The sequence below is a fragment of the Papio anubis genome, chromosome 9, assembly GCF_008728515.1.
Source record: "Papio anubis isolate 15944 chromosome 9, Panubis1.0, whole genome shotgun sequence".
Lineage (NCBI taxonomy): Eukaryota > Metazoa > Chordata > Mammalia > Primates > Cercopithecidae > Papio > Papio anubis.
The window spans coordinates 63,200,446-63,222,796 of NC_044984.1; the positions used below are offsets into that span (position 1 = coordinate 63,200,446).

The window sequence follows — 22,351 nt, forward strand, 5'->3', positions numbered from 1 at the left end:
GCACCAGGACACCTAGCAGAGTTCAGAGGTAAGAGGGGTTGAAGGCAATGGTGCTAGCTCACCACCCCAATTCTGGAAAAAATGCAAAGTGGCATGTCCAGTGTTCTCAGGGTCCTTGGTACTGTGTGGTGAGTGACAAGCAAACATAGTATTTTTCTAAATGGGACATGATGTAACAGAGTAGAAGCCTGTTTTCCTGATATTTTGCCAGATTTCTAGATCATTCGACATGTAAAATTAGGAAGACTCTGGATGTTTGTTTGTTTGTTTGTTTTTGAGACGGAGTCTCACTCTATCGCCCAGGCTGGAGTACAGTGGTACCATCTCGGCTCACTGCAACCTCCACCTCCCAGGTTCAAGTGATTCTCCTGCCTCAGCCTCCCAAGAAGCTGGGACTACAGGTGTGCACCACCACGCCCAGCTAATTTTTGTATTTTCAGTAGAGATGAGGTTTTGCCTTGTTGGCCAGGCTGGTCTTGAACTCCTGACCTCAGGTGATCCATCTACCTCAGCCTCCCAAAGTGCTGGGATTACAGGCGTGAGCCACCACGGCTGGCTGGTTCTCTGGATTTTTATACCCTCATATGAAAGGAACATGCATCATACTTCCTTTTCTATGAACGAGCGGGCACTGCATTTCTTACACACTGCAGATACTCACCAGAGAGAATTCTTAACCATCAGATCTGGCACTGAAACGAGGCTGTAACTACACAGCATAAATAAAGGCTTGAGTTTACTCAACCCAGAGGTCTTGCCAGATGCTCTATTTTGTATTAATAGGGAATTAATAAGAAGATTTTACAAACCTAGGTGCACCTGCTTTATATATTCAATTAATGAGGCTTTGTTATTATTCCAAAAGGATGGAAGCTTCTCCTCACGAGGATATTTACAGCATGACAGCTCCAACGTAATTTCAAAACACTGGGCCCAGATGTAGTTGTAATCTTGCATTCCACCTAAACACAAGCATATTTAATTTTTGTTAGGGTCTAAAATTGGAGTGGAGCCAAGTTTCACGTGCCTTTTGGGGACAAGTGAATCAGACAGCTACATGTAAACAGGAAAAGATGAATTTGACACATCAGCTTGTAAAATCAGGGCTTGACATTTTATTACCCAGGCATGACCAGACAATCCTAAATATCCCCATATGGGTAACTGGATCAGAGCTGACTGAAGTTCAACTGTGCACCAAAATTAAGTGAGGGGTGAAGGAAGCATCCTTTTGTGTTTTTATTTTTTGAAATCCTACATCACTAAAGCGATTATTTGAATTTCATTTGTTTCTTAAATTACATTTTAAATGGATATAAGCTAGAATAAGATTCCTTTAAAAATATTTCTACAAATCCTTTATAAATACACTTACTAAGTAAAGCTAAGCACACTAATTTGGGGGAATCATGGCCAACATTCACTATTGCCAGGTACCATATGAAGTGCTTCATATCAGCTCATTTAATCCTCACAGCAACTGCCCCTACTTTATAGATGAGGAAATGTGATCACAGATGTTAAGCAAAGTGCCCAGGGGTTTCGGCCAGTAAATGGCAGACACTGGAGTGCAGGCCACCTTCCGCCAGCCCCTGTGGGCTTCCCAATATGCCAGAGTGCTCCTGGGGATCAAAGAAAGAATGCTGCACTGCCTCTCAGAGGTGAAAGGCCCAGCCCCCTGTGCAGCCCACGCTGCCACTGCTCATGCTGACTTTCCAATTCTCTCCTCTGGTCCCCTGCTTTCAAAGGGTTATAATCATTTCGTACTTTCTTTTTCTGTTTTTCCTTTTTTTTAATAGAGACATGGTGTCACTCCATCACCCAGGCTGGAATGCAGTGGTGCAATCACAGCTCACTGTAAGTTCAAACTTCTGGGCTGAAGCGATCCTCCTGCCTCAGCCTCTCAAGTAGCTGAGGCTACAGATGTGCGCCACCACACCTGGCTATTTTGTTTGTTTGTTTGTTTGTTTTGAGACAGGGTCTTGCTCTGTCGCCCAGGGATTGGAGGCATGAGCCACTGTGGTGGCCTTCATTTTACATTTTCTAAGATGCAACATTTTTTTTTTGAGATGGAGTCTTGCTCTGTTGCACAGGCTGGAGCGCAGTGGCGCGATCTCAGCTCACTGTAACTTCTGCCTCCCGGGTTCAAGCAATTCTCATGTTTCAGCCTCCTGAGTAGCTGGGACTATAGTCGTGCACCACCATGCCAGGCTAATTTTTTTTTTTTATTTTGGTAGACACGGGGTTTCACCATGTTGTCCAGACTGGTCTCGAACTCCTGAGCTTGGGCAATGTGCCCATCTTGGCCTCCCGAAGTGCTAGGATTACAGGTGTGAGCTGCTGTACCTGGCCTAAGATGCAACATTTTTTATACTTTAATATCTCTGAATTGGGATGTGTCTTAAACATTTTTATGGCTAAAAACATCATGTCTTTAGTTTAACTGAAAATATTTTATTTTCTTTCTTGGTGGTACACTGGGTTTTATAATCAACAGTATCTTGGATTTGACGAAATATAGTAACTTTTGAGGAAGTAGTTTCTGACAGATTTTAATTTGTTACACTTGATACCTGCCCAAGAAAATATGTATTCTCAGTTTCATCAGGATATTTTGGAAGCACTGAACTAGAAAAAAATTTTAGGCCAGGTACTGTGGTTCATGCCTGTAATCCAAACACTTTGGGAGGCCAAGGTGGGAGGGACTGCTTGAGGCTAGGAGTTCAAGGCCAGCCTGGACAACATGATAAGACCCCATCTCTAAAAGTAAAACAAAAATAGAAGAGCTTTTTTCTTTAAAGAAAATTTAATGCTAAGAAAGTGGTCAAAATATGATATAAAAATATTACTTAAATATTAAGTAATATCTGTGTAGGCCAGTCGGCCCAGATTCCAGTCAGGAAGAATTTCTCTGTCCTTTCTATTTCCTTTACTTACCTTGCCGGTTTTGTATTTCTCTCTGACCTCATTTTCACCAAAAAGTAGTAGAAGGAAAAAGAAGAGAGGAAAGAAAATAAGACAAAGCCTGTGGCTGGACATGTCTCAGGTGGAAAAAATTTAAATAGCAAAACAGGCATGCATTATGGATCCCTAGCAAATAGCCAGGACTGAGACTGCCAAGCGTGGAGAGTGCAGTTCTGGATAAGGCGGGTCAGGCCTGGCCAACAAAACATCCAGGCCAGGCCAGGCACATTCTTCTGGGCTCCTCAAGGCAGCTGGCTTCACCTGTTTTTCGTCTGAGAAGGATACACAGCTCACACACAGGCACACTTGGGAACAATTACCAGCAGCAATCGCTCCTAGCCAATTTCCTACACATCTGGATTTGCCTTAGAAAGTTAGACAGTGAACATGAAGGATAGCTTGGCCACTGGACAGGATGGGCCCTTTCTTAGCTATAAATTGTGGCGAGCAGGGACGATGCAGGAGCCCTAAGGTAGGAGAGGGGGCTGTATCTTGGACACGAGAGAGACGTTTAGAATGCCGCCTGAACCTCCTGCCTATCAGCTGTGGTCTATGCTTATTTATATTACCTGGAAAACTGACAGAGAGCCACCCAGGCATAAAAATACCAGCTTGTGCTGCAAGATTACCTGAAAGCCTGTGTATCCAAAGTGACAATTAGGGAAGGCACCTTTGGAAGTGGCCTGCATGCAGAAATGCACGCTGCAGCTTGCTCTTGGTGGGGTCAGGCTAACTAGTCTAAAAGGGAATGTTTTCCCCTGAGGCATGGAAATCCAGTTCCAGTCCACCATCTTTCCTCCTGTCCTTCCATCCTAGGTCCCTCCTAGCCCGGGTTTCTGTTTATATTATTCCCTCTAAAAAGAATCTCTCTCCTTCCATGTTGCCTACACAGCAATCTCATCCTGCCCCTTACCTGGCCGTCTTATTCCAAGGGTGGAGAACTGGGGGCCCTCCTCCCGCTGTATCCTGTCTGAAGAGCTCTTTTGTTGAGCCTGCAAAATGGCTTTAAAATCATGATACTTCATGTACAAATCCAGCTTCTTTTTACAAACTGCAAGATCTGGCAGTATTGGCTCCCCAAGGCTGCATGGCAGTAATTAGCTAGATCTAGTAGCAGCTGTCCCTGTTAGATGGGATGTAAGTATCACATTTCTCCAAGGTCTTCACTACTCCCTACTGTGTTTTGGCTCTGCGCACCCTTGGGGTACACTGCAGCTTTTCTAAATCTGTTTTTATTCTAATTACACTGCTATCACCATTACTTATCTGCGTGTCTGTCTCCCCTGCTCAATTCCAGGGTGAGGTGTGTGTCTTGTTCATCTTTCTTGGTACAATTCCTGGCTCACAGTAGGCAGACACAGAATAAGTGACTGAATGAATGAAGGCGGCCCTTGGTAATGAGAAACGTGTCTGAGCATCTCTCAAGCGATCAGTCACCCACTGCCCTTATGATATCAGCTGCTAAGGACACAGTGAAGGGCTTATTGTGCCTAAAGTTCTTTTAACAACTGCTGGATCAAAATAAACCAGCTGGTACTTCTGGGTGAAGGCAATAAGGGGAATGGAAGAAATGAAGAGAAACTCACCTTGGAGGGGATACCAAGAGTATCCATTTGTAACACCATTAGGAAAGTTCATTTTGTTTTTACACTCATCTCCTTTCTTCATGTTGGGATTTCTTGAAGCATAGGTATGTGCAAGATATTGAAAAACATCATCATCAGGAGTTAAGCTGCGGGAGGATAATGCCCCAGTTGCTGCAAGAGGGGCAGTAAGAGTAAGAGGAAACACAAACACCATATTAGCGAAGACATAATCACATCACACACCGATGCTCTAATTTCCCTAGAGAGAAATCCTTTACCCACCTCCATGAATGCTTCCTCTATTCTTCTTTCTACTTTATAATAAACATATGCAAGGTGATAGCCCCCAAATAAGTCAGATACAAATCCAAACTCCTAAATCAGCTTAAAAATTAAGTGTCCTCTTAGTCACTCTTGCTAATTTCTGGAGGTAAAGACAATTTCATTAGGTATTATAGGGATGAATTAAAGCTACTGTAATATTTTGGGTCCTCATCCCACAGAGTTTTAAGAAGAGTCAACAATTATTGTCCATATGATTAGCAAAAAAAAAAAAAAAAAGAGTTGTTCCAGTCTTATGTTATTTTAGCCATGTTGTTTCTTGTCAGAGAATCAAAATCTGACTAGATCATATTTTCTAGAATCTAAATTTCACTAATTCACTGACGCATGTCCAGCTGTGGGTTGTCAGTTCAGCCACACTGCCCATCTGCTGTTGAAGAATTCCAGGAAGGATGGCTAGGGTTGGGAACACGAAGCTCTTTTCACCGTGCCGGAGAAGTTAAGTGGGGAAGGGAGAGCTGATCCCCACCCAGAGGCAGAGAGTCTCAGCCCCACTCTGGACTTAGGAAGCCAGACCCGGGCCCGTACCTGCTTACCTTGAACACCATTATCAAACGGGTAACTGGCCACAAGGGCACCACCATGGAGGTTTGCAGAGAGGACAAACGTCTCTGTTTTCAGCCACTTCATGACTGCCAAAGTTTCAGGTTGCCTTGAGACATTATTATATTCAAAAGCATCAGGGAAATTTCGATTCAAGTCATACCGGTTATAATTTTCCCTTTAAAAGAAAGAATATTTTAGGGCTTATTGACAGGGCATGAGGGAGTGGATTCTTACAGTGTCTTGCCCTTTGGTTTAGGCTCCAGGTGTCTTTCCAAATGTGAGTATGGGTGTGGTGGATAACTGCCCTGGTGGCCTGCTATGACCCACACCTGGCACTTACACCCCATGGCATCCCATCCCTTGTGATCTGCTCTCACCAATGAGATACTAGCTATTGTGATGCAGGCAGAGGTTTGGTAAGTGTTTGTGTTTTGGGACTTCTGCTCTTAGATGCTCCCTTTTAGGACCCTGAGATCCCAATAGTAGCCACGTAGAGAGCCCACGGAGAGTCCATGGCTCCAGGTAAATTGTCTCAGAAAGACCAGAACTGAGCCCCAGACCTGTGGCACAGAGAATAGCCATCCCTGCTCTGCCCTGCCCAAATTCCTGACCTACGGAATCAACAGTAAAGAAAAAGGCTGTTGCTTTAAGTCGCTAAGTTTGGTGTGGTTCATTAAGTAGCAACTGACAACAGAAACAACAGTAAACACATTACACAAAAGTATTTGTGAAACGTGGAATGGCCATGTTTAAATATGCTAGAAAAACTTAAAATTGGAGGGAATCAAGTGGTGAGATTTTGTTCAGCTTTGGTAAAGCAAACACATATGTATACACTGCATACATATGAATGTATATTAGACATCTGAGAAATTCCAAACCTCCCAAGGCAGCTTGAAACAAAATAAACCGTTTAAATCAGAGCTCCTTCAAGACCCACTCTTGGTTATGGTTAGTTCTTGGACTACTGGCCTAATAAATCGACCAGTCATTACCAAGGGCCTGGGTACTCTGCCAGGCACTGGGGATCTAACGACGACAAACGTAATGGACAGGATTCCTGCCTGCAGGTAGCTTGCAGTGTAGTGGGGAGAGAGACACGAAGCAAGAAATTAGATATTAAAAGTTGTGCTCTGACAGTAAAGTGCCAGGTGATCTGAGAGTTTATCAGGGAATCTAGTGTATGACAGGTCGGGAGAAAGAGTCTTGGAGGAAATGCTGTTTAGGCAGGGGGAGGAAATGGTGTGTGTAAAACGCTGAGGTGAGAAAGCACCTCGTAGTTCCAGGAAGGAGGCCCCGAGGGGAGGAGGCAGGGGAGGGAGAGGGAGTGGCAAATGAAGATGGAGAGGCTAGGCGGGCACCCGTGCAAAGTAGCCTTATTTGCATTTCTTCCTGCAAGCCAGGGGCAACCCTGATGTGCCTTGAGCTTTGGCACATCAGCGACATGACACCAGCTGAGGGCTCTCACCATGACACAACTCCTCTTGCCAAGGCCAACAGGTGCCTGACGGGAGCCTTTTTGTTGCGTTGCTTGTTTTGAAGTACAGACAGACCAGCCCCTCTTTACCTTCCGATGCTGTAATAACAGTCAGGCTTTTTGACGGCTTCAAATCCATCTGGGTTCATGGAAGGCATGATGTGTATCCGGGTACTATTGATCAGATTTGTGATGTCAGGGTCTTTGCCATCACTGGTTACAAGATAGTCAATCAGATGGAGCAGCAGCTCCCGCCCAACAGTCTGTATGTGTTAAAGAGAAAAGAGGACATTATTAGGTCAGAGGCAATAAGGAAAGCACTCCCTACAGCGCAAATTCCCCAACAAGGGTCTCTACACATGGTATCTCAGACCCAAACTAGTTTGTAAGACCATTCTTTCTCAAGCATGCTTATGCTCTGCCAAGTGGCAATCAGGTGGTGAGCAGTCTTAGGGTGTGCTGAAAAATGTTAGTAAGAGTTAAAGTATCTATTTGTAAATAGTTTACACATTGCAAAAATGAATTAGAGTGGAAAAATGCATCTTATTCTTTTTTTATTTTTGAGACAGTCTCAACTCTGTCACCCAGGCTGAAGTGCAGTGGCGTGACCTTGGCTCATTGCAACCTCCGCCTCCTGGGTTCAAGTGATTCTCTTGCCTCAGCTTCCTGAGTAGCTGGGATTATAGGCATGTGCCGCCATGCCCAGCTAATTTTTGTATTTTTAGTAGAGACGGGGTTTCACTATGTTGGCCAGGCTGGTCTTGAACTCCTAACCTCAAGTGATCCACCTGCCTCAGACTCCCAAAGTGCTGGGATTACAGGCATGAGATACTGCGCCCAGCTGGAATAATGATTCTTATTATAACATTTTTCATTTGGTTGCCTTCCAAGGTATCTTCTGGAGTGGTAGAGCAAGAGGTCGAGTTACAGAGAAGCACAGGAATCACGTATTTCCCTGAGAATGCATGGTGCATATGAAGCTTATCATGTATGTATTGGTGGATAACCGACTTAGAATCATCGCATTGTAATTTTTTTTTTTTTTTTTTTTTTAAAGACAGGGTCTTGCTATGTTGCTCAGGCTGGCTTCCAACTCCTGAGCTCAAGTGATCCTTCCACCTTAGCCTCCCAAGTAGCTGGGACTACAGATGTGTGCTATTGTATCACACTACAGATTTCAATAGGGAAAAATCCAAGTTTGTAACAAGCATAATTTAAGTAGGTTTCTGACTTTTACATTTGCTTATTTCCTGGTTCTCCTATTGCACATCTGTGCAATTTTGGCCATATCTATGTATTTCTGATTTCTGAAACTTTAGTCATTTGTACATCATCCTCATAACTCTTTGCCATATCTGCATATTATCTATATACTATCTTTTATTTCATAACATGAAACTTCATATCATTATCACTTTTCTAGATATATATTTCTAATATACATTAAGTAAAAGCATGACTATTAAAATGTTAAAAACTGTCATATCCACCTAAAATTAGCTTACATATCAATAAGGCCTGGGAAACTGAAGGCCTGTAAGAGATCTTGCTTTATAATTTCTCCCCAGGAGAGAGATTCATTATTTTCCTTATTTAAAAAAAGTAATTTAAATGTCAGCCTTATCACAGGAAGATCTGCTTAGACTACATCAAGTTCTCCCTATCATTCTAGGTTCAAGGAATCTGCTTCAGAAGAATGGATGTTGTTGAGGGGTTAGTAAATGAGAACTCAGGGGCAGCAGGTGAGAAAAGCAGGAGAGTGCTGCAGGCACATTCATATAGACACTGTGCAAGAAAAGATTTCATGGAGCCTCAGAAGAATTTCCAGTCATGATTTCACTGTAGGATTTCAACATTGTGACAAAGGATAAGTGATCCTTGGATGACCACTTCTCACTTGATTCCCTCACTGGCACATAAAGAGATCACACTTTAAACATCTGTTATTCTAATGAACATAGAATAATTGAAATTGGGACTAAGAAAATTTGGGACTGGTGGCAGTGGCTCATGCCTGTAATCTCAGCACTTTGGGAGGCTAAGGCAGAGCCCAGGAGCTCGAGACCAGCCTGAGCAATGTAGCGAGATCCTATCACTACAAAAATAAGAAATTAGCCAGCATGATGACACAGACCTGTAGCCCCAACTACTCAGGAGGTTGAGGTAGGAGGATCACTTGTGCTGCCCAGGAGGTTGAGGCAGCAGTGAGCTGAGATCACACGACTGCATTCCAGCATGGTGACAGAGTGAGACCCTGTCTCAAAAACTGGAGTGCGGTGGCACCGTGTTAGTTCACTGCAACCTCCGTCTCCTGGATTCAAACAATTCTCCTACCTACCCTCCCAAGTAGCTGAAATTACAGGCGCCCACCACCTTGTCTGGCTAATTTTTATATTTTTAGTAGAGACAGGGTTTCCATGTTGGCCAGGCTGGTCTCGAACTCCTGACCTCAGATGATCTGCCCACCTCAGCCTCCCAAAGTGCTGGATTACAGGTGTGAGCCACTGCGCCCAGTCAGATTTTTGTTTTTGTAGTCAAAATTGTCACTGGAAAAAGTTCTTACAAGCTAATAACCAAAAAAGTCACTTGTACCCCACACTGGGTTCCAATTTTAAGATATAACAGGCTTTTGAAGGTCCAGCACCTTTGGAAGTAACCTCGATGAGCTACTGATGACCTGCCCTAAAGCCAGCGGGGAGGAGCTGGTAACATAAAATTGTGACAGTAACTTTAAATGTGAAAAGGGGCCGGGCATGGTGGCTCACGCCTGTAATCCCAGCACTTCGGGAGGCTGAGGTGGGCAGATCACCCGAAGTCAGGACTTCCAGACCAGCCTGGCCAACATGGTGAAACCCCGTCTCTACTAAAAATACAAAAATTAGCTGGGCATGGTGGCAGGTGCCTGTAGTCCCTGCTACTCAGGAGGCTGAGGCACGAGAATTGCTTGAACCTGGGAGGCAGAGGTTGCAATGAGCCGAGATCGCGCCACTGCACTCCAGCTTGGGTGACAGAGTGAGACACCATCTCAAAAAAAAAAAAAAAAAAAAGTGAAAAGGATAGTTGGTTTAAGGAGCTTTCTCAGAAGGGTTTGGGGAGTAATAGGTACAGGAAGGTGAGGAGGAAGTGACCAGGAGTCCTATAGTTCCTTAAATGTCTAAATGCTGGTTAGAGGCCATAGTATGGTTCAATCGGCAAAAATCCCTGACCTATGTGAGTCCCAAGTCAAGAACAGAGAGGAAATGATATCAGAATCCTCATGTGACTCTAAATGTGAATTTCTCTCTTAGCTATCTGAACCATACATTCTCCAGCATGCAAATAATCAAGACATGAGTTGGCAATGAAATTCACCCAACCAAAAGAAAGTGAAAAGGAAGAGTAAAGAAGCCATGATTAGGAGCTAGGTTGAATTGGTATTCTGTTGGATACAGAATTGGATTAAGCAGTCTTGGGAGTATGGGTAAGAACGAAATATAAAAGTTGGGGCTGGGCACGATGGCTCACGCCTGCAATCCCAGCACTTTGGGAGGCTGAGCTGGGCAGATCAACTGAGGTCAGGGGTTCGAGACCAGCCTGGCCAACATGGTGAAACCCCATCTCCACTAAAAATACAAAAATTAGCCGGGCATGGTGGCTGGTGCCTGTAATCCCAGCTGCTTGGGAGGTTGAGGCAGGAGAATCGCTTGAACCTGGGAGTTGGAGGTTGCAATGAGCTGAGATTGTACCACCGCACTCCAGCCAGGCAACAGTGAGACTCCGTCTCAAAAAAAAAAAAGAAAGAAAAAAAGAAAAATGTGATAATCAATTTCTTATTTTGAGAAAGTATCAATTTCACCAATTATTTTTGTTTCACTTCAGTTTTATTCTTCTGTTAATTCAAATAAAATAAAATTTCATACGATATATGACACATTTTATTTTATATTCTTTTAATTCCTCTCATTCTCTTACTACAGAAATATATAGATGTCTAGAATGATGTCTGGCAAATATTAATGATGGCTATTTCTGGGTACAGTATTCTGAATGATTTTTATTTCCTCTTATTCTTTTTAAATTAAAGAAAACCTATGTCATTTTTACAAAAATAATAAAATCGTGATTCTTTCAGGGAAACAAGTATGTAACCAAAGTATTTTCTGTGTGTCTCAATATTACACAACAAATCACAAGTTCTCAACTGCAGGGGTAAATAAAAATCTGGAAAATATGATAAAGAACCAACTAAGCGTCAGATAATTTTTTAAACGCTGAGGTAAACAGATGAAATTTCAGAGGCAGTTAAACAAAATCCTCCTTTCTTTTTGGGCCATCTTTTCCTGCTTCTGTAACAGCAGATTTATGCCAAATATTATTCAAATTAATTCTTCCCAACCTTAATATAAATGTCTCAAACACTCATTCATGTTTTATGTATAAACCTCCCTTCATTGAAAATTAAGTCTTTGACAGGAAACCCTGGAGAGTCCAAATTTTAAAAAAGAATGTGGTCAAAAGAGTCTCCAATTGCCCAGGCAGCCTTTCACCCAGCATGCTGGCTTCCTTCCTGTGAGAGCACAGACTTCAGGGAGAAGCCGTCATGAAGAGACGGGGGCCTGATGGACACACGGGCCTCCGGAGACTCACTCCATCTCCTTCATCCGGTGGTTAAAATGGCAATCACCCAGAAAGCAGAAAATACATTCTCTATCAGCTGCAGTTCAATTCAGCCAAGTTGGAACTTGCCACACAGATAAAAATGAGTGTTCTGGTTCTTCACAGATTGTTTATAAAAAAATAGAAAAAAATTTTTGAAGGAACAATCCACAACCCAGACAGTGTTGTGGGGTGTGTGTGTGTGTGTGTGTGTGTGTATGTGTGTCTGAGAGAGAGAGAGAGAGAGAGAGAGAGAGAGAGAGAGAGAGAGAGAGAATCTTCAGCTATCCTAACAATGGAATCTGTTTAACTGTGATGCAGCTTCTGGCGGGAAAGTCATTGGGCTACGGGGCTCCACAGTGGTGTGTGTGTTATAGATTTAAGTTATTTGTCTGACCCGCCGAGCTAATTCTTCTTCTTCAAATATCAGCCTAAACATGACATTTATCTAGCATACTTTTCTTGGCCTCCCAAGTCTGGGTTCACCATGACACTTGCGTTATCTAATGCAGGTCACACACGTTACAATCACCTGGTTGACCTTGACTGACCTCCCCTTCTCCAACTCCACCATTGAAGCCCCGAAGTCAGGGACCCTCATGGTTTTTCTCTGTATCCCTGTGTTCCTGGTATAGCTTGTCCAGCTCCTGGTCTATCATGTATTCAATAAATAATTGTGAATAAACTACTGTTGGCAATTCATTATAAGGTCAAGACTATCCTGAGGAAGAACTTTTTGAAATTCACATAAGGACTTAAGGTGTTTTGTAAGGGGAGATATACAAATGATCAAGCTATTTTATCTGAAGGATTTTTAAACACCGAACACATTTTATAGAGGTACAGGCTAACAATTCTGCTCATGACAGGGACTCAGGCTATCTGGTCACCCTGGCCCAGCCTCACCAAAAAGTTAATTAATTTAAAACATGCTTAAAATGAATTAGACATTTCACCTGGAAAACAAAGAGCTCTGCCTAAATCTAAAAAGAAAGAACTTAATTATGCAAACTACATAGCATTACTGAGGACATTTTGCTATCACCTGGGATAGTGGTAGAAAAAGGAGCTTGGGAAGTGGCATTTAGAAAGACAAGCTTTAATGTTGTGTTTTGGTTTAATGACAAGTTGGGAACCTCTACTGCATGTTGACTATACATTCCAGATTTTCCAGAACGGCCATAATTTCAGATATTGTGTGCCACTGTCTGTGAAAACCATTAAAATACCCCCTAAGTAAAACATTTAGACATGCAAACTACATCTCATAAACTGTCTTTTATACCTGGAAGGTGTTGAAAATTTTATCCTTTATCTCTTTATTTTTAGGTTGACAAATATGGCCACTATTATCCAGGGAATGTTTTTTCTTTTCAACCTATATTTCTGGAAAACCATAAACTATAAACCAATGCCACAAACGTAAAATTCTATATGTGATGTGAATTTTTCAAAAGTGAAACTGCCTTTGCAAAAATTATCACAGTGAGAAAATTATGGCAGTGAAAGAGATCTGATGAAATCAACTCCATCTTGCGTCTAACCTTCAAGCTGTCCTTGTTCATTCCTGGGCATAGGCTAAACTAACATAGTTCATAGTTTAACATTGAAACAAAGATGATAATAGCCTTTTCCTGAATATAGGACTAACAAATTAGCCACAAGATTAGAAATTATGGCTTAGGAGTTATGCAGCCAGAGGCCGCAAGATTCCAAACCTCCCAGTTGCTCAGGGGGATAACATCGCTATTGTAAAACCTAAGATACTTTTTAGACCCTGCACTGGATGGATCTGCTGGCACCACCCACATCGATAAACTGGCTCATCTGGTCTTGTGGCCCCCAGCCAGGAACTGACTCAGCACAAGAGAACAGCTTTGATGCCCTGTGATTTCGTCTCCGACCTGACCAATCACCAATCCCCACTGTCTCTCCCCCTACCCACCAAATTATCCTGAAAATCCCAGTCTCTGAATTTTTGGGGAGACTGATTTAAGTAATAATAAAACTCCGGTCTCCTATTCAGTTGGCTTTGCATGAATTAAACTCTTTCTCTATCGCAGTTCCCCTGTCTTAATACATCTGCTCTATCTGGGCAACAGGCAAAATGAATCTGTTGGGCAGTTACAAAAGCCTATATCAAGTCTATCACAGTAAAAATAATTCATTGATCTTTAAGAAATGAAAGCTTAAAAAAAATTCCTATCCCCCACCTCCCCAAAAAAGCAGAATTGCAATTTAGTTAAATTATTTAACAAACATATTCAACAGTTACTTCTACAGTACAGGGTTTAAGACCACTGGCCCTGAAGTCAAGGAAACCTGGGTTTGAACTCAGGCTCCGACCTAAAATACTTTGCTTAATGTTACTAGAGTTGGCTTAAAACTCTAGGCACTCGATTCTTTTTTTTTTTAAGACAGGGTCTCGCTTTGTCACCCAGGCTGAAGTACACTGGTGTGATCATGGCCCACTGCAGCCTCAACCTCTCAGCCTCAAGCAATCCTTCCACCTCAGCCTCCTGAGTAGCTGGGACCACGGGTATGCACCACCACGCCTGGCTAATTAAAAAAAATTTTTTTTTTTTAGAGACAAGGCCTTACTATGTTTCCCAGGCTAGTCTTGAAATCCTGGCCTCAACAACCTCCCCAGCTTGACCTCCCAAAGTGATGGGATTATAAGTATGAACCACCATGCCTGGCCTGGGCACACAATTCTTTAAGCACACAGTCATGCCTTGCTTCAATATTTCCATTAGGCAGAAATTAGAGATGTCTTACCAACCTAGAGATTACCCAAGAGAAGTATTTTTTTCTGCAAAATTTGAAAAACATGCATAGAAGACAAGCACAAAACAAAGAGTAGGGAGGGCTGGGGAAGATTTTCCCAGGCGTCTCTTCTGCATCCACACTCAGGCTGAGGATGTTAGATGCTCCTGGTTTCAGGGCATGGTCCCAGTTTTCAGCATAGCTCTGATTTTAAAGTATTGGTTATAGTTTACTACGCAGCAAACCAGGAGCAGAATGAGGGGATGGGGGAAGGTGAGGAGACAAGAATCCCATTCCCAGGCAATCTGAGTATCTGTAGCATAAGGGAATGGTAGAGAACCCCATTCAGCCTGCACTGGCATCAACCCTTCCAGTTTAAAAAAAAAAAAGATTCAACTATAGGTATGTCAAGTGAAGTCAATTAGAAGGTTGTGTAAATTAAATCTAGAATTGAGGCTTCAATCCAACATGCCAATATGTGTGCAAATAATGTGTGTGCCTGGATGAACCAGAAAAACACCTACTAGTCTTTATTAAAATGAGAAACAACCGCAGAAATGTTTCTGCCATGCTGCTCTGAAAAATGAATAAACATCGGTGACAAAGGCTCACCATGAGCGCTTTGTCTGTTAGCTCCCCAGCAATCAAGGAGAAAGAAGTGAAGAGTAGGGGAAAGAAAGGGACAGGTAGGTGACTGGAAGATACTTTTTCCAGTGTTGCCCTCCGAGAGTTTGCTACTTTTTTACAGAACCAACAAGCCCAAATCCTCTCACCAAATGGTGCTGGAACAACTTAGTATCCATCCAAGTGAAATTAATTTGAGATAGATCATAGATCTATACTTAATAACTAAAACCATAAAGCAGAACATTTTAAAAACAGAGAAGAGAGAGTAAAGGAGTGGATCCACAGCCGGGCAAGGCCTGGTGCTCAGGCTCTGGGTTCCCATAGCTGGTGACCAAGCACAAACCTGTGCCCCCTTCATGGTACATGGGACTAATAAACATGCCTTCTGCAGAGGTGATCAAAAGAAACGAGGCCTAAAAAGCACTTATTGTCATCTGTGCTGAAGAAATGTTAGCTATTGTTATTATTTTCTTATAAAGCACTGTTTGAGGAGGCAACTTGCCAGCCTGATTAATGTGGCAGAGTGAGCCTGTGCCATAGAAAGCATGTGAGACAATGGAAGGTCACTGAAGACAAGAAAAATATCTACAGTAGGAGCCATGATCCTAGTAGAACAAGGACCTTTGCAAGAATAACAGAATACGTGAAATTCATGCAAAATCAGGAGTGGGTTTAACTTTACTTATTTTGTAACAATACTTGGCTGAAAAGGGGCCATTTTAAGTTGATTTTGCAACCCAGAGTTTGCTTTTGGCATTCCTGAGTGTAGCCAGGTGAATTAGCCTGAACCCTCAGCATTAATCAAATGAACCTATCTTCACAATTCCTAAGATGTGTATTAGCCAAAAAGATTTTGCCTAAATTCAACAAACCTTTAGATTTAATTTCCACTTTGAAGTAAAGACAGGGACTAGAGGTACAACTGCAATGATACTATAAAGAAGCAAACCAAAAATCCAGAATATGTGACATTCTATAGGGCAGACAACTGATTAGGCTCTTTATCAAGCCTGGTATCATAATAAAAATATATTGGATTAAATGAGATCCAAGAGATCCAATATATCCACTAAATGTGATGCATGGGCCAGGACTGGATCCTGATTTGGGTAATTTTAGAGACATTTGAGGACAATTGGAGAAACTAGAAAGTAGGGGATAAGATAAAGACAGAATAAAGATTTATTAGTACAAAAAGGTAGCTAGTATTTACCTAAAAATGTTGCAAATAGCATAGTCTCTTTTGGTAAAAGTGCATGCACACACAAATATCTGGAAAAATAAATAAGAAATTAGGAGCACTAATTTTGGGAAGGTCAGTATATAATGTTTTGTTTATACTTTTTCTAACATGAACATATGTTGATCTTGTAATTTTTTTTTTTTTTTTTTTTTTGAGACAGTCTCACTCTGTTGCCCAGGTTGGAGTGCAGTGGTGCGATCTCGGCTCACTGCAACCTCTGCCTCCTGGATTCAAGCGATTGTCCTGCCTCAGCCTCCCGGGTAGCTGGGATTACAGGTGCACGCCACCATGCCCAGCGAATTTTTGTATTTTTAGTAGAGATGGGGTTTCATCATGTTGGCCAGGCTGGTCTTGAACTCCTAAACTCAGGTGATCCACCCACCTCAGCCTCCCCAAATGCTGGGATTACAGGCGTGAGCCCCCATGCTTGGCCTGCTTTTTTTTTTTTTTTTTTTTTTAACATTTAGTTTCAGGAGTACATGTGCAGATTGGTTCTACAGGTAAATTGTGTGCTGTGGGGATTTGGTGTATGGATTATTTCATCACCCAGGTAATCAGCTTAGTATCTAATAGGTAGGTATTTGATCCTCACCCTCCTCCCAACCTCCATCCTCAATTCGGTGCTAATATCTATTGTTCCCTTCTTTGTGCCCATGTGTATTCAATGTTTAGTTCTCACTCATAAGTGAGAACATGCAGTGTTTGATTTTCTGTTCCTGCGTTGGTTTGTTTAGGATAAGGTCAAAGGTGCATGATCTCATTCTTTTTTTACGGCTGCATAGTATGACATGATGTATATATACCACATTTCCTTTATCCAGTCTACCACTGATGGGCATTTAAACTAACCCTATGTCTTTGTTATTGTGAATAGTGCTCCAGTGAACATATGTGTGCATATGTCTTTATAGCAGAACAATTTATATTCCTTTGGGTAGATATTGGGATTGCTGGGTTGCATCGTAGTTCTGTTTCAAGTTCTTTGAGAAATCACCACACTGCTTTTCACAGTGGTTGAACTAATTTACATTCCTACCAGCAGCGTATAAGTGATCCCTTTTCTCTGTAGCCTCATCAGCATCTGTTATTTTTTGACTTTTTATTAATAGCCATTCTGACTGGTATGAGATGGTATCTCATTGTGGTTTTTGATTTGCATTTCTCTGATGATTAGGGTTGTTAGACACTTTTTCCATATGCTTTTTGGCCACCAATTTCTAATTTAAAAAAAGACCCAATTCCAAAACAAGGCATAAATAAGTAAAATAAAAATACATGGGGGAAAATGGCAGGTGTAATCAGCAGAGCTGAGTCTCCCTGATGCAGCTGATGCTCCCTGTCATCCAGCCATGGTACTAAGTGTGGAAACACACACACACACACACACACAGTGGGGGTGGTGGTCTCATTTAAAAAATAGTGTGGCCAATTCTGTCCACCCTGACACTCAGTGTGTATGTGTTCCCTGCAGGGATTCTCCATCTAAGGTCCATAAACTCCTAGATAATCCACAGGCCCTGAAGTCAGAGGTCAAATTTATAAGAGAATAGCAAGGAGTACATCCAAAAAACGTTAAGAACCACTGCCCTAAAATGTTAGCTCTGTTGCTTCTTAAAAATGCTTTCAATTTCAAAAGATCTATGGGAGGAAAAAGGGGGTCATTAGATCCTGTATTCAGAAGGACTTCTCTGCTCCAATGTTAAGCCATCACTTTCTTCAACTCCTAGCGGCATGGGGAGGGCAGAATAGATAAGGTCTCAAATTCAGAATAATAAATTTCTTACTAGCCCCATAGAGCCCTCAGACATTGCCATGAGCTGGGACACATAAGGGGGTAACAGTGCTTCAGATTCCCACCCCAAAATACACTGGGACTTTTCCTCGCTGCCTAGTCTCAGCCCTCGGCATTTCTCAAAGAATCAGAGTGCACTCGCGAGCCCTGATTTGAACAATACACCAACTACCCAGACAGCAAGATGCCAGAAATTTAGAAGAGTGCATGGAAAGAATAAGCAAATTTGGAGGTAGGTGAGGGAAAGGACTCTTGCTTATCTTTGGGAGTTTCAGTTCTGACGACTAATTTCTGAGTAGATGGCTGGAACCTCTGAAATGCCAGCAATAAATAAACTACTAAATACAAATGCATTCTGAGCTGGGTGTGGTGGCTTACACCTGTAATCCCAGAACTTTGGGAGGCTGAAGTGGGCCTCCCAAAGGCCCCTGACATCAGGGCCTCCCTGACGTCAGGGGTTCGAGACTAGCTTGACCAAAATGGTGAAACCCCATCTCTGCTAAAAAAAAAAAAATACAAAAAAAAATTATCTCGGCATAGTGGTGCATGCCTGTAGTCCCAAATACTCAGGAGGAGGAGGCAGGAGAACTGCTTGAACTTTGTAGGCAGAGGTTGCAGTGAGCCGAGATCATGCCAATGCACTCCAGCCTGGGAGACAAGAGCAAAACTCTGTCTCAGAAAAAAAAAAAAAAAAGAAAAGAAAAGAAAAAAGCATTCTGAGGGACCTTGATCAATAGACTAGATAGCAAAAGGGAAAGGCAGTCTGAGTTGCTGTCTGTAATGAACAGTTGTTTTATTAAAACCAACTTTGGTCAGACTCCTTGCAACGTAGTCTTTTTTAAAGAAACCACCCGTTATGCTCAAAAAGTCACAGATGGACTAAACTTGCACCCATCCCAAAAGTGAGTTCAAAGATTTACTCCTTTGTTAGGGGCAGGTGCTTGCATCTTAGCTGCAGCTGCAAGAAGTATCCTCTCTCAGCAGGACAGGTTGGGCAGCATGCCTGGCAAGGGCAGGCAGAGTGTACCATGAAAGGTGGATCCGGTTCCTATAGAGTTTGGGGAGGCCTAAGTCAGAACAGGAAGCTCAGCATTGATTAGAGCATGCCACCCGCACTATTGCAAATCCAGAAGTGTTTTAACAAGTCAGCAGATAGTACTTATTGGAATATGCATGTAAATGACAAAGTCCCTAAAGTTACAAGTTGTGTTTTACAGTGTAATATCCATATTCCTGCGCAAAGTTTCCTTATTGTGATGGCTGGGAACTCTTTGATTGCTCAGTTTTATAGAGTCCTAGTAAACAGAAAATATTTCGGTTGTCATGGTCTCAAAATATGCTGAGGAAGCAAGGTGAGAAATAGACGTGAACATCTTCAACTGCCTGGCAAGAATGGCTGCGTAGGTAACAGTGGTAAATGATATTTTGAAGAACCTAAAAATTAATTAAAAGTAGAGTTTATCCCTGCTAAGTTGGAAAAGAGGCAAGATATTATTAAGGAATTTAAAAGTGTGGTTTTGTGTGTGTGTGTGTGTGTTTTGTTTGTTTGTTTGTTTGAGATGGAGTCTCACTCTGTCGCCTAGGCTGGAGAGCAGAGACATGATCTTGGCTCACTGCAGCCTCCACCTTCCTGGGTTCAAGCAATTCTCCTGCCTCAGCCTCCCGACTAGCTGAGATTCCAGGTACGCGCCACCACACCTGGCTAATTTTTCGTATTTTTAGTAGAGACAAGGTTCCACCATGTTGGCCAGGCTGTCTTTAACTACTGACCTCAAGTGATCTGCCTGCCATGGCCTCCCAAAGTGCTGGGATTATAGGCATGAGCCACTGCACCCAGCCAAGTGTTTGTTGAATGGTGAGTAGGGGAGAATCCCAAGTGTGATTGTCTAAACTGGAGCACTGAACACCCTGAATATTAGATTTGAGAGAGAGTAACAAAAGCATTTGAAAAGCCAGATCTGGTTGTGGGTTCGGATATAATACAGCTCCTTTGCCGGGTCACCTTCACGCTGACCAGGAGGTTGGAAAACTCAACCCAGAAAGGAGATTGCAGGGATTGGCTGGCAGAAGTTCAGGGCTGGGGAACTGTTGTTCTTTCGGCCCCGAACACAAAACAAGCTCCAGCTACTCTGACAGGGCGCTGGGTACACAACCATTTGGCTGTGGTGGTTGTTGGACCCTGATTCCTTAACTTCCCACAGGCCTCACAGGAAGACCTCTCCAGGCCTTGCTTCTTTGCTACAATGCATGCTGGAGACTTCCCAAGCTTCCTCTGTAGCATTTACACAGAGCTCAAGAGACCCTAGGGGAAGCTTCTCTGGTGACATTTCAGAAATTCGAGCCACATACGTACCTCATCTCCATGCATATTTGCCACGTATTTGAACTCCGGAATCCCAATTCTGTGTTCCTTTGGAAACCGCCCCACAACAAGAACCCACAGGTTTCTACCTTTACAGGAAAAGAAGAAAAGATGGAAAAGTAAGTTGTCTCTTAAAATGACAAATGAACTCTGGGAGAATGAGACTAGGAAACAGGATGCTGCTTCCCCCACATGATCGTTTGAATGTTTCATGGTGACTTAAGTTTGTATGACTAATATCTCCGTGCTTAAAACACTTTTCGTTTACTGCCAGAATTTATGGAAACCCTTTCAATTCAGCACAAATATTTCACTTATTATTTTAGAACGTGATTTTTAAAAGCTGAAGACTTATTAGGGGATGTAGATGTTATTCTTCTAAAATGTGTACATACTTTGCTCTGAGATCCTGGAGTCTCTGAGATCCTGGAGCTTCCTAGGATCTTGTTAATTTACACAATTATACAAAGTTAAATCCTAGTTGATGGTTGACTGGGAGGGTGTCATAACTCATAGTACAAGGAAAGAGAAAAAACAACAATAAAAGTAACTCAGGGCTGGGCGCGGTGGCTCACACCCAAAATCCCAGCACTTTGGGAGGCCAAGGCGGGCGGATCATGAGGTCAGGAGATCAAGACCATTCTGGCTAACACAGTGAAACCCCGTCTCTACTAAATAGACAAAAAATTAGCTGGGCGTGGTGGCGGGCACCTGTAGTCCCAGTTACTCGGGAGGCTGAGGCAGGAGAATGGCGTGAACCCGGGACGTGGAGCTTGCAGTGAGCCAATATTGCGCCACTGCACTTCAGCCTGGGCGACAGAGCAAGACTCAGTCTCAAAAAAAAAAAAAAGTGACTCAGAAGGGAGATTGTTTTTAAAGTAGGAGATCCTGAATTCTGCATTTGAATGCTGATGTGACACAGCCCCTTGGGAGCATCCTTGATATGTGTGAGTACTGTCAGGTGAACTGGGAACCACAACCCAAAGAAAGCATCTAAGTCTTAGCTCTATTTGATTTGGGCAAGAAAGGGCAGAGACGAAAGCTCACTGAGGATTTGCTTTGTGCAGATATTATGTGTGCTGCTCGAGGCTCAGGTAATCTCAAGTAATCCCTTGTCATGACCCACTGAGACGGATTATTAACCAAACTTTACAAATGAAAAAACTGATCTTCAAAAATATTAAGTAAAGGGCTTATGATCACACTGCCAATCAGAGGCTGTGATTTGAGTCCCTGAGCCAAGAACTGAACTCTAGTCTATTTGACTTCAATTCTAGTGCTCCTCCCACTAACAAAAGCTGCTTGTCTCTTAATAAGCCACATGCTCTATGCCCAACGAATTTCTGACCTATCGGAGAATAGCAACACACAAGCATATACCAGAGTGTGACATATCATAGATGTGTGTGTAGTGTACTGTTGTGGGCATAGAATAAAAAAGCAAATGGGTAATTTTTTCCAAGGAGGGGGCTGATGAAAAGCTTTACGGATGTAGGGTTTTACAGATGATGCCTCTACACAAGGTTCTGAAGAGTGATTCTGAGTTTGCCACGCGGACAAGCACACTACTACATCTGGTGGGTCCCCATCAGAAGCATTTGATCAACCAATTTCATTAACCTTCCATTCCCCAACCCTGTCAATTCTTTGTTGTCTGCAGCTTTACTTCTACAAAGTTACCTTTTTCATATGAAACAAGGAACTTTTCATGAGTAAGCTGTTACACCTGGCTTTTAAAGTTTGTTTCTGAGGAATTCTTTTGTGTTAACTAATTGTACAGAATATGATCTAGTTCACTTACAAGCAAGGAAAAAATTAAGTATCATCTCGATATAATATTTATCAATAGTTATTGATAACTATGCATCTGCAAGCTGGCCTATTACATAAAAGATAATGGAAGATGGCATAAACCTGACTTGATATGGATCTCCAATATTATTTTGTTTAAGGAAGGAGGGAAATCACACTGATAAAAATCTAAATGAAGAAGTACTTTGATGAGTAATTC

The 22,351-nt window shown here is 42.4% G+C and overlaps 1 protein-coding gene and 1 long non-coding RNA gene across 2 annotated transcripts in view; one reads left to right on the top strand and one right to left on the bottom strand.

The window, feature by feature from the left end:
• Positions 1–22,351, bottom strand: part of CPM (carboxypeptidase M) — a 76,641-nt gene that overhangs the window by 11,970 nt on the left and 42,320 nt on the right. The window contains exons 3-7 of the mRNA XM_009181189.4: positions 20,332–20,429; positions 7,006–7,178; positions 5,429–5,613; positions 4,551–4,721; positions 810–962 (exon numbers count right to left, since the gene is read on the bottom strand). Of these exons, the coding sequence (XP_009179453.2) occupies positions 810–962; positions 4,551–4,721; positions 5,429–5,613; positions 7,006–7,178; positions 20,332–20,429 (780 nt within the window). The remainder of the gene's footprint in view (positions 1–809; positions 963–4,550; positions 4,722–5,428; positions 5,614–7,005; positions 7,179–20,331; positions 20,430–22,351) is intronic.
• Positions 5,905–8,675, top strand: LOC116268887. The gene is made up of 3 exons (XR_004176109.1): positions 5,905–5,960; positions 7,807–7,903; positions 8,588–8,675. It is a non-coding gene; the product is annotated as an uncharacterized LOC116268887 (long non-coding RNA).